Raw genomic sequence first — 13,764 nt, 5'->3', positions numbered from 1 at the left:
TATGTCTTTTTTATGTCTTCATATTTATTTATTTTTAATTTAATTGTATGTATATACACTAAGTAAATAAATACATAAATATATATGTTGAAAGTCAAAGACTTTTGAAATGATATATTAATTTATTCAAGAAACACATTATACATTGAGTATATAAATATTTTATTTTATTATTTTTATGTATGTATGTATGTGTTTACTTATGCACTTATTTTTTTCTTATTTTTGTTCGTTTTAGGGTGGCAATAAAGTGCAAGATGTCCTTGACATTTTGGAGAACGGTGTAAAATGTAATGACAATGATAATCATAAAAAATGTTCATTAAAAGTAAAAAAAAAAAAAAAAATTTAAACCTTTTTAAAAATACATTTTTGGAAATAATGATCAAGATGTAATTCAAGGCTTTTTACTTGATGGTTTCATTAAATTCCAAGTTTTCTTTGATAATAAATGTTCTAAATGGGTATAAAAGATTTTCAAAACCTTATGAAAACAACGTGAATATAATGACTACATTTCTAAGAACTTGGTACACGTGTTTTCAACTAGATTTTTAAAAAATATATCTCTGAGACTCCTGATATGTCACATACTTAAGAAGAACCAAATGCATAGAGAATCTATATGACCACATGGCTTGGACTCGTTCAAAATTCCTTTAGTGCAGTGTGCAGTTTTAAAAATAACTCCAGAGCGAAAAATCAAGTAGTGTGTGGAGAAGCGAGTTTAGACAAAGTCCTTGACATGAAAGCTGCAAGCCCCAGTGACAGAGACAGAGCTAAGCAGGCTTGTCAAGGAAAGGTGGCACGGAGCCCTTACCGTGAAGGCATAACTCGGCTGTTCTTCATGGTCCACGGGCCTCAGTAGTGTCAGGTAGCGTGCGATCCCACTGGGCGTCACTGCAAAGATGCTGTTGTAGTTGTCCAGAGAGATGCGCACCATGGGATCTTTCGTCTGCAGTGGAAATAAATCACTGTAAGTTCCCGTGTCAGAAGGAAGAGACATCAGAATAGAGAGCATGCTGGGAATATGACTATACAAATTGCTAAGGATGGTAAAAAAAAGGAAAAAAAAAAAACATTGCATTAGAGAAACAAACTGTATAAGGGAGAACTCCAGTTAAGATAAACAACCCAAAACCTTCTAAAAGAAATTTCAAAAGCACCAACTTGTGAAGTTTAAGACACTGATATCTGAAATTTCAAAGTAAATTAATAAGAAACATAAATATCTAAATAGATTATACAAGGGCAACAGCATTTCAAGACTCAGTGAGCAGCTGAAAATGCACTTTTATGCTTAAGAAATGTGCAAATGTTTTTGAAAGTCTCTTATGCTCAACAAAGCTGCATTTATTATATAATCACAAATGCAGTAAAAGAGTAATATTATTGTAATTTTTTTTTTCTATTTGAAAATGTTTTAAGTGTAATTTATTCCTGTAATAGCAATACTGCATTTTCAGCATCATTAATCCAGTCTTCTGTGTCACATGATATTCCAGAAATCATTTTAAAATGCTGATTTGGTGGTTACGTATTATCTATTTTCATTGGTGCTCAATTATTAATAATAGTTCTTATTATTACCAATTAATTCTTAGATTAATAGAAAGCTCCAAATAACAGCTTTTATCTGAAATAGAATCTTTTGTAATATTATAAGCATCTTTTCTGTCACTTTTGGTCAATTTAGTGCATCCTTGCTGAATAAAAATATTAATGTTTTCTTCTTCAATCACAAGAATAAATTACATTTTAAAAGCATATTCAGACAGTTGTAAGTAAACAGTATAAATAGTTACACATTTTTTCCCTCCAATAAAAATACAAAAAATAAATATAACTGCAAGCAGTGATTTCTGGGGTTCAAGTGCTTCAGGTATTCAAGCACATAAGAAAAAAGACTTGCATATTATTTCACAAGCCTGTAACCACCCAAATTAATTATTAAAAAAAAAAAATAAATAAATAAAAAAATACAAAAAACGCTATATGTTGAAATATGGTGTTTTTATAACATTTATGACTGTTAAAGCGCCAGTTGTGGTCCAATCTCCCTGAAACTTTGCATGCTTGTTTAGAATCACCTGTCGCATGTGCTTAGTGGGTTTTGTGAAGTTTTGAGTTTTTGTTTAGGCTTTATAGGCTTTTGGGTATATTTGGACAGACCCCTTTTATAAAGAACCCCATTATAGCTTCCAGAAGTGTAAATTTCAATATTGACCTAGAGAGTCCAGAGAATTGCACTGTGATGTTTGTTTCCAGACTGACTGAAAAACCTACGACTAGTTTGTAAAGGTAGGTTTTTCACATCTTCTCAATGATTTAAAAACGGTTTGATCGACAGCAGTGGTTCTAGAGGTAAAGTTCTAGAGAACGAGAAGGTCTATCATACAATACAAATATTGTGTGTATGTGCAGAAAACCGCACAATGTACGATCAATTAATAAAATTTCACAGCCCCAAAGGTCTGTGAGTCAAACAGGCCCACCAAGTTTCGTTCCGATCGGCCTCCGTTAGACAACCTTGTGGCATTTTGGACCAAGACCATACACAGTGATTTTCATGTTGATAGGACAAATGGTTGCTTACTTATAACCATTTTTTATGTTCTTCCCCTCTTATAGTGCCATCAAGTGGCCAATCTCCAAGATTTTTTTCCTGTGACCTCAGCTTGAGCTCTTACATAAGTGTGCCGAGTTTGGCAAATATATGTCATTCCGTACAGGAGTTTTAGGCATTTTACTAAAAGTGACCCTGCCCCCTTCGAACGTTTTGGCATCCCTTTGCCACGTTGAGTTGAAAGTTCAGCCTTTTGTGATAATTATTGATATTCACTCTCGAGAGAATCTTTCTGCACTGGTTTGGTTCTGATCGGGTGAATAAACCTAGAACTAGTTTGCAAAAGTAGGTTTTGAAAAAAATGCTAAATACCCAAAAATCTGAGGCGTGCATTTTGGCATGAGCCAAGGATTCAAACGACATAAGACACGTGAGTCTGCAGGTTATGAGCGATTTTGCACTTTTGATTGCTGTAGCGCCCCCATCAGGCCAACTGGGGCAAGCCTCGTCACAATGAAGGCGGTGTGAGTACTACCATCCCTCCAAGTTTCAAGTCTCTACGACTTACGGTTTGGTCTGCACGATTAGTTTTACGTGGAAACTGCTCATCCATGACCATTCTAACAATTAAGCTCCGCGCTTGAACCCTTAAAAGACTAAATAGATAGATAGACAGACAGACAGACAGATAGCTAGACAGATATACAGATCACACTAGGAATGGCCTTTCCATCCATATAAATGCTGATATTTCACATGGTGCTCTCATTCCCACCAACCATTATCTATAGGAGTTGTTTGCAGTTTATTCCTGCTGAAATTCTTCCAGTGCTACAACCTATGGAGACTATTAAATCAGCCATTATGCCCTTGCAGTACATACATTTTTCATGCCACACTGTGCATTATGTGGGTGCACACACTACTGCTGACCTCTTGAAAAATGTATAGCACTTATGTGTCTGTGTGTGAGTATTAACTGCAAAATGTAGTGCATACGTTTTCAATGCATTTCCTTATTTAAGGAAACAGTTTATCTGTAGTAAATATATTTTATTTATGTTACTGCAGCACTTCTCATTAAACTTAGTAGCACTGATGCTGTCCTGATTTAAAGCGATATGTCCTTCTTATTCTTATGAGTTTACTTTTTCCCATTTGAATGTGCTTTAAAAATAAATTAGTGAAATTGGTGATATCTACATTATTTAATCTAATAAGCAACATTACCATAAATGGTGGGAAAAAACAGCTGTGAATGGTTTAACATGACTTTATATATTATTTAACAGTAAAATAATGTTTTTTTCTATTTTCTCTGTTTACTCTTTCCCTCACTAGTTTGTTAACAGTGCAAAAGAGAAGCAGCACTACCTGTCCAATGCTACATAAACAAATATTAATTGAATACAAATATAAAAAAAATATTTTTGCAATTACACTTAGTAGCACACAAAGAACACATCATATTAAACACTCATGTTGTTTGCAACTTCACAGACCTCTACATTTACCAAATAATGAATGAGATACATCAGATCAATTGAGAGTTTGCATAAAATGTAAATGAAAATCAATAAACAAGACGCAGAGCGGTAATCATGCAAAGCATTAAGCAAATTGAGCAATACAATAAGACAGCACAGCAAAAATGAGAAAGAGCGAAGGCAAACAATGGCTTTTCACTTCACACATCTCTCACTAATTTCATTAATACCTACAGGCACGCCACCGGGATACAGCTTTAGATGGGAGACAAAACATATGCTTGACATTAGAGTGTTTTCCATCTCTAAGACTTATGGGATTAAAGAGACAGTTCACCCATAAATTAAAATCCTGACGTCGTTTACTCAACCTTATGCCATTCCAATTCCGTATGACTATTTCTTTCATGAAACATACAAGAAGATATTTGACAAAAATGTCCACGCTGCTACTTTTGGGGGGTAAAATAAAATAAAATAAAATAAAATAAAATAAAATTAAATAAAATTAAATAAAATTAAATAAAATTAAATAAAATTAAATTAAATTAAATTTGAATTCAGCATGTACACATTAAATTGATCAAAAGTGACAGTAAATAATATTTTAATGTCACAAAATATTAAAAAAAAAATTAATTACAGTGATAAATATTATTAAATATTACAAACGATATTTATTTCAAATACATTTTTGCTAACACTTTAGAATAGGGAACACTTATTCACTATTAACTATGACTTTTCCATCACTAAATTCCAAATTTGCTGCTTATTACTAGTTAGTAAGGTAGTTTAGGTATTGGGTAGGATTAGGGATGTAGAATAAGATCATGTAGAAAAAGGCATTAATATCTGCTTAATTAGTACTAATAAATGGGTAATATTCTAGTAATATGCATGTTAATAAGCAACTAGTTAAGAAACCATAAAATAAAGTGTTATTAATTTTTTTAATCTTTCTATTAATTCAAGTAGTTTTCAAAAATAATAATAATAATAATAATAATAATAATAATAAATTAATTAATTAATTAATTAAATGTAAAAATCTATTTTCATCTTTGTAAATAATAAGAACCATTCCAGCACATTTTATATTTGATAAAAATAATCACCAAGCATATTAGAATAATTTGTGAAGGATGATGTGACATTGAAGACTGGAGTAACGATGCTGAAAATTCAGCTTTGCATCACAGGAATAAATTTAATTTTAAAACGTATTACAAAAGACAATTCTATACTATTTATAATAAAATGTCACAATATTATTGTTTTTACTGTATTTTTGATCAAATAAATATTTTTTATTATTACTACTTCCAAACTTACAATGAGTTTAACAGTTTATGAGAGACGTGGCATGGAAAAGAGCAGCGTGAACATTCTTCAAAATATCTTCTTTTATGTTCCATTTAGAATGACTTGAGAGTGACTAAATGATAGAATTTTTATTTTTGGCTTCGCTGTCTCTTTAAACTAGGAAATGTTTCATCAGAGTTCGCTATGTTCTAAGCACTTTGTCTTTGCAATCTATAAAGCAGAGGTAATTGCAAAGAGAGAACACTCAGGAGAACATTAGCGCAGCGTAAGCGCCTCCCCAATAAGTCTCTAAGTGCCGGCCTCTGAGACCATATCTCTGCTGCTGTTTTCAATTTTAATTTGCTTTTCTAAATGCTCCATAGAGCAGGAGCTTTGGTTAACTTCAGAGGAACATTCTATACACACACACACATCCCTCAGGATATGTGAAAATGATTGCCGTCTGAGCACGAGCACAGAAAGAGAGACTCCTCACCTCTTCGATGTCGTTATCCAGGGCGATAATGGCGAGGGGGGTGGAGAGATTGGCATTGCTCGAGATAGTTGTGCCCAGCGGAGCAGACTCCGAGATGAATCCATGATAAGTGGCCACCTGGAAATACGGCGCCTGATTGTTCTCATCAAGCACCTCAATGTGGAGATTAGCGAACGCCGGAAGAGGGTGTCCGTTATCCTGCTCTGCCTGGAGAAAAGAATGCCATGAGTTGAGAGATTCTGACTCTAAGATGGGATACTGGTGTGAAACACATCTTTTTTTGGATTACGGCATGCTGCACATATAAGAAGGCCAATGCGATAAGCCTCGATGGGCATACGAGGGCTTAACACTATCTACAGACTTGCCCCTCTAAATTAAATAAAGACCATGGCTGATTAATTCAGGTCATTCCTAAACTTAATTCTCTCCGAGTCTGGCATGCACCCAAGTGCTCCGAGCGCCTGAATATTTAGTGGAGTAACTGTTGCTCAAATACCTACCTCAACAGTGGCATTAACTTACAAGACTTTGTGAAACTACTGTAATAAATAAATAAATAAATAATGTCTGAAAATCCTGTACTGTACCGTTAAAATTCCATGCTTTTTAAAGTTGACTGAATACTGCACTAACACACTGACAATTTTCCCTGCAAAATTTATTATAGTTATTATATATTATATTATACAGATTCCAACACTAATGGCTCTAATAAGTCAGTTCTTTTTAACGATTTTATAACCGTAAAAGTTGAATCAGTTCAATTACTAATTCAGTGTTCATATTATGTGTATAAAGTTGACTGAATACCTCACTAAAATACTCTGACAATGTTTTCTGCGATATTACAAAACAGACAATTACTGTACTTTGACTACAACACAAATGACTCTGAGTCAGTTCTTTTTTTAATGAATCAAACACATACAGCTTTTATCAACTGTGTAAGGTGAATCAGTTCAGTTGCTGACTCCTTGTTCATATAATGTGTATTACACACTTTAAGTATTTTGAATATACTGAAATACTCTCTGCATACTGCATTATTTATTCAACAACAGCTTAACACTGCTAATAGCACTGCTATACTGCACAAAACAGACAGCACGATCAGTGTAGTCTGATTACAACATGAATAACTTGAATGAGTTATTTTTAATTAATCAAAGACAGCTTTTAATAACTGGAGAGATCAGTTAGATCAGTTTAGTTGCTGACTCGTTGTTCATATCATATCGATCAGTGTCTTACAACACAAATGACTCTAATAAGTCAGTTCTATTTAATGAATCAAAGACATACAGTTTTATAAAATGTGAAAATTTAATCAGTTTGATTACTGATTCATTGTTCATATTGTGTATTGCACGCTTTATAAAGTTGGCTGAATACCACACTAAAATTCTCTGACAATGTTTTCAGCAATATGTCCTCAACAGTGGCACAAGATCACTACTGAATCTACTTTACAAAACAGACAAAACAATTAGTGTAGTTTGCCAGTTTACTGACAAATACATAAACACAAATGACTCTAATGAGTCGGTTCTTTTTTAATGAATCAAACACAGCTTTTTATGAACTGTAAAAGTTAAATCAGTTTAGTTGCTGACTCATTGTTCATATAATATATATTCATTTCTAACGTAGATTAAACACCGTACTTAAAAATGCTTTGGCAATGTTTTTCTGCAATATTTATTCAATGGCAGTGCAACACTGTTAATAAATCTACAGCACGATCAGTGTCTTACAACACAAATGACTATAATAAGTCAGTTCTTTTTAATGAATCAAAGACATACAGTTTTATAAACTGTGAAAGTTTAATTAGTTCGATTACTGATTCATTGTTCACATTACATGTATTCCACACTTTATAAAGTTGACTGAATGCTAGGGCTGTGTATTGCCAAGAATCTGGCAATATGATACGTATCACGATACAGGGGTTGCAATACGATATGTTGTGATATATTATATATGAGGCGATATATTGGGATATTTCTTATTTTATGAATAGGATAATAATAGTTTTAGGAAAGCTGTAATTAAGAACACACCACCGTATGCAAACTAGTGATGGGTCGTTCTTGAACGATTCGTTCATTTTGAACGAAACTTTAATGTGACTCAGGACGAGCAAGTCATCTCGAGGAGTCATTCGTTCAGTCGCGCATGCGCAACATCCTATTAGGTTCTGTACTGGAATTAGTTCACCTGTTTCGAGCCTTCAGGTTTTTAGAGTCGTTTGTTCACCTTATGGGGCTGTCACGTGATGAACAAACGACTCGAACCCAAAGACTCGAAAGATGAACTAATCAATTCTCAGACTGCGTTGGTTAGCTAATTGGGGTGTCAGGTGATGAACGAACGACTCAAACCCGAAAAATTGTCAGATAAGAGGTGAGGTGAGCGAATCATAGACTAAAGACCCAGGTAAACAATGAATCAATATTTTCTGTTTCTTATAGTATTATAGTTTTGTTTTGTTTTAAGTGTGATCAACGTTTGTGTAAGCAGTAGATGTGTTAGGGAGGTAACAGATAACATTTTAATTATATTTTGCTAAAATGAACGAAATAAACAAAATGACTCGGAAAAAAGATTCGTTCATTTTGCTGAACGAGCTCAAAGGTCCGAGTCGGTAAAATGATCCGAACTTCCCATCACCAATGCAAACCATTCAATGTTACTGAATCACTTTTTGTGCAGTACGAGTAAAGGGGTAAAATAAAGTGCTTGCAAGATTCTTTAGTTATTAAATGTATAAAATGTAAGCTTTTATAAACAGACCATATATATTTTTAGACCCTGCATTACAATTTAAGTTTACAAATGTAATCATGTCAGATCATTTTGATCTGAACTCAAGAATTACATCTGCTTAATATCAATAAAATATGAAGTGCTTTCAGGATTCCTAAAGAAAACAAAAGAATTGTAAAACTATAAAATAAATACAGATATTGGACATTCTGAGAACCTTTTTGTTCTAAGAATTTCGCAAGTTTTTCAGTTTGTAATTATGCTCCTCGTGGAATCGCCGGGACCGCGACGCGAACACCACCTCAACTGCACAAAACAGCCCCACCACGAGAGAAAGCAGCTAGCAGCCGTGGGGCTACCACACCCGCACTTTTTGCGGGATGCGGAACCGCGGTGCGGGCGCCGCCTTGGCTGCACGGGGCTCTTCTGCTGCACAGACGGGTGGTGGTTGAGCGGCGGTTCCGCTGCTTGCCGCGTCCTAGAGCGAACATTACCTCAAAAGCCGAAATGACGCCACACTTTAAACAGAGGCGGGAGCAGGAACTATTCTTTCCTCCATTAACGCTAACATTAGTGGCGTGCCCATATGCTAGTACTTCCTGTCACTGTTTAAGTTCAAAGATAAGAAGACTGCAATCTAGCAGTCAGGATATACGCTCAAAACGAAGCAAGTGTCATGAATCTTATATGATTTTTTTTTTTAAATATCGATCTTCCATTTTTAAGAATCGATACAGTATTACCAAACAAAATATCGCGATAAACACGTGTATCGATATTTTCTTACACCCCTACAGAATACCACATTAAAATACTCTGACAATGTTTTCTTCAATATTATTTCAACCGTGGCACAAGATTACTACTGAATCTACTTTAAAAAACAGACAGAACAATCAGTGTAGTTTGCCAGTTTACTGACAAATATATAAACACAAATGACTCTAATGAGTCGGTTCTTCTTTAATGAATCAAACACAGATTTTTATTAACTGTTAAATCAGTTCAGTTGCTCACTCATATTCGTTCATATTACTGTATGTGTATTCCATACTTTAAGTATACTGAAATACTCTGACAGTATTTGCTGCATTATTTATTCAAGAAAAGCTCAACACTGCTATTAACACTTCTATACTGCACAAAACAGACAGTACGATCAGTGTAGTCTGATTACAACTCAAATGACTCAAATGAGGCAGTTCTTTTTATGTAATTAAGACATACAGCATTTAATAATTGTGGAGAGATCAATTAGATCAGTTTAGTTACTGACTCGTTCATATTACATGTATTCTTTTCTAATGCAGAATAATGTACTTCAAAAATACTTTTACAATGTTTCCTGTAATATGTATTCAATAGCAGCACAACACTGCTAGTAAATGCTTTTTAATGAATCAAAGACATGAAAGTTTAATCAGTTCAGTTTCTGATTCATTGTTCACATTATGTGTATTCCACCCTTTATAAAGTTGACTGAATACCACATTAAAATACTCTGACAATGTTTTCTGCAAAATTTCTTTAACAGTGACACAAGATCACTACTGATTCTACTTTACAAAACAGTACAATTAGTATAGTTTGATTACAACACAAATGACTCTAATGAGTCCGTTCTTTTTTTTAATGAATCAAACGCATACAGCTTTTATCAGCTGTGAAAGTTAAATCCGTTCTGCTATTAACACTGCTATACTGTTGGTTACTTTTAAAGAAGTAGCTTTTTAATAAACTTAATCAGTTTTGGAATAAACTTAAATCAGTTTAGTTAGCTGCGGTTGCTCATGTAGACCACAAAACCAGCCATAAAGGTAAATTTTTTGAAATTGAGATTAGGATAGGATACAACTATTTGAAAATCTGGAATCTGAGGGTGCAAAAAAAAAAAGAGAAAATCACTTTAAAATTTGTCCAAATGAAGTTCTTAGCAATGCATATTACTAATCAGAAATTAAGTTTTGATATATTTACGGTAGGAAATTTACAAAATATCTTCATGGAACATGATTTTTTTGGCATAAAAGACAAATCTATAATTTTGACCCATACAATGCATTTTTGGCTATTGCTACAAATAAACCCGTGCTGGTTTTGTGTCTCCAGGGTCACAAATATGTATTCCTAAAAGGGTGATTAATGCAACCAATGAACCAGAACTGCTCAAAGGAATCTGAAACAGAATTGTTAAATTATTTACTAATACTATCTCTAGGCAGACTCTACAATGAAATGAACAAATTTACAGCATGGACTAGACAAAATTAAGAGAAGAGTACAGAGTTCTGCAGGGATTGTGATGATGATGATATTTTTGTAGGCCAAAACCAGGAAACTAATTTTAGCACTTCTGATTAAATCATCCCAAATTCAATAGGTTTTTTGAAATGGTTTTTCGGTTAAATGCATGAAATCTCTGATAAACATAAGCTCAAGACATTTTCATATTTTATTGTACAGCATTAAATGCATTAGTAAAAAATTGAAAAATAGGACTGCAGAGGTTGCTGGGGACACTGAATTAGAAAACTCATCCACTGATTAGTCCTCTTTCACATTATTGCATTATGGTTATAATCATGTTTTGCAAACTCATACCTATTAGGGAAAAATGCCTTTTAAATAAAGACTGAAAGAGCTGTCGGAAGCTTAATGCTGGTGATGCAAGTCATGTGACCAGTGGTTTAACTTTTTTAATATATACGTTTAGCTTTTACTTCTGCCGTGGGCTTCAAAATTGATAAAAGTTGCATTCATTTGTAAACTTTTCTTTTTTTGGTCACAGAGCTTATTTTCTGCAATAGCTCAAAAGCCGGTGGAGCAATACTTTTGTAATGATGTGCATAACTAATACTTTTTCATCAGTTTTGTTGCAGTTTACTTACAAATATATAAATAGTAAAAGACTATGGAAAAAAATCCAGAAGCTGTTGGCTGTCTTACTCAAGCGTGACTACAGATGATTCAGTCCTGCTGTAATATGTGTGTGACTATATCATCACTCTCACATTAGAAACCGAGAAAAATCAGCTTTAGCCATCTGTGTGACAGCACATAGACAGCTACAATTTAGGCTGAAGGGCAAGTTCAGTGTGGCATTTAAAGGTAGGGAAGACAGACTGAAAGTCAACAAGACTTGACAGAACTGTAAATATGAATGAATATACAGCATCCGGTGTGATAAACACGTAACTCATCAGAATACGAAATGTATTGCATCAGCTAGATTATCTCTCATGCTTAAATTGAAACCTTGCAGGCATTTTTGTGGAATGCATGAAAATATGAAGTGATGCATTTTGGTGGTGTGATGTATTCTGGCTCACTGCGAGACATTATTAAAAAGATAATTAAAGCTACAGAGAGAGATTATACTTCTGTCAATAAAACTAGTCTCAGTCTGGTGAATGCACAGGTTCCACCCACAGACTGTTGAGTGACATACTAAACATAAAAATGGCATGTTGCTTAAATTTTGCATTTGATCTAACGCAATGACATTCGTAAGTGTGGCTTAAGCGTCCGTACTCTATGGGGCCACTGTATATCTGATGCATTACAGAATGTAGTTGACAGATGTGTAAACGGATGAATTTTGGGATTCTGGTAGCATACGGACTACGTGATTGGATTTTGAGGGGACTCAAACGGGGGCTCAGCCCTGCTGCTTTTGCTTTGAAACTGAGATCTTGACTGGCAGGCTGACATGCTGTTGTCACAATAGGACTGATTTTATCTGTGTGGTGTTACAACTGAAATTCCCTTAGGAAACACTAAGAGTTACTTTTTTGCTGATCTTACAATGATTTGCAGAGGCAAAACTACTGTACCTGGAAGTCTGTGATACAGTGTGAGGTATATCACTCATTTGATCTTGTGTATGACAACAGTACATTCATGAATATATCCAACCCAGATAACATTTTATTTTGGTCGTGGGAACATTAAAAAGTAGAGCATAGAACAAAGTGACAAAAACAAAAAAACAAAATTATTTTGACTTCTTTCATAGTAAAATATGTATGTTCTAGAGACAGTGATTATTATGATTATTTGTTGTTTATTTTATTTTATTTTATTTTTTTATTTTATTTTTTTTTTTAAAGCACTCAGAACAATTTGCACCTTGACAGATTAACAGAAGAAATCCAAAAATCATATTAAAGTTGTTTTGTCAACTATTCTTGTCGTCTGTATATAAATATATTATATCATATATAATATAAAAATATCATATTTTTATACAAATATCATATATATAAAATATCATATTGTGATCATTTTTAGTAGTGTGATAGTTTAAAGTACATAATTAATTAATTATTATTATTATTATTATTATCATTATTATTAATTTCTTCTGTTCATGTTTCAAGGTATAAACTGTTCTGAGTGCTTAAAATAAAAATAAAATAAAATAAAATAAAATAAAATAAAATAAAATAAAATAAAATAAAATAAAACTGTGATATGATTTTTGGATTTCTTCTGTTCATGTTTCAAGGTGCAAACTGTTCTGAGTGCTTCAATAAAATAACAAAATAAACTAAACTAAACTAAACTAAAATACACTAAACTAAACTAAACTAAAATAAAATAAAATAAAATAAAACTGTGATATGATTTTTGGATTTCTTCTGTTCATGTTTCAAGGTGCAAACTGTTCTGAGTGCTTCAATAAAATAAAACAAAACAAAACAAAACAAAACAAAACAAAATAAAATAAAATAAAATAAAATAAAATAAAATAAAATAAAATAAAACAAAATAAAATAAAATAAAACAAAACCGTGATATGATTTTTGGATTCCTTCTGTTCATGTTTCAAGGTGCAAACTGTTCTGAGTGCTTCAATAAAATAACAAAATAAAATAAAAAATAAAATAAAATAAAATGAAATGAAATATAAAAAAATGAAATAAAACTGTGATATGATTTTTGGATTTCTTCTGTTCATGTTTCAAGGTGCAAACTGTTCTGAGTGCTTAAATAAAATAAAATAAAATAAAATAAAATAAAATAAAATAAAATAAAATAAAATAAAATAAAATAAAATAAAATAAAATAAAATAAAATAAAATAAAATAAAATAAAATAAAATAAAATAATAAAATAAAATAAAATAAAAACTGTGA

General features: G+C 32.7%; 1 protein-coding gene across 2 annotated transcripts in view; it reads right to left on the bottom strand.

Moving 5' to 3' along the window:
- Window positions 1-13,764, bottom strand: part of pcdh15b (protocadherin-related 15b) — a 245,671-nt gene that overhangs the window by 140,742 nt on the left and 91,165 nt on the right. For both annotated transcript variants that reach the window (XM_051124508.1, XM_051124507.1), the window contains exons 12-13: window positions 5,855-6,061; window positions 821-955 (exon numbers count right to left, since the gene is read on the bottom strand). In XM_051124508.1, coding sequence (XP_050980465.1) covers window positions 821-955; window positions 5,855-6,061 — 342 coding nt within the window. The remainder of the gene's footprint in view (window positions 1-820; window positions 956-5,854; window positions 6,062-13,764) is intronic.

The sequence above is a fragment of the Labeo rohita genome, chromosome 12 (genome assembly GCF_022985175.1).
Source record: "Labeo rohita strain BAU-BD-2019 chromosome 12, IGBB_LRoh.1.0, whole genome shotgun sequence".
Taxonomy (NCBI): domain Eukaryota; kingdom Metazoa; phylum Chordata; class Actinopteri; order Cypriniformes; family Cyprinidae; genus Labeo; species Labeo rohita.
This window is presented reverse-complemented; position numbering and strand designations above follow the sequence as displayed.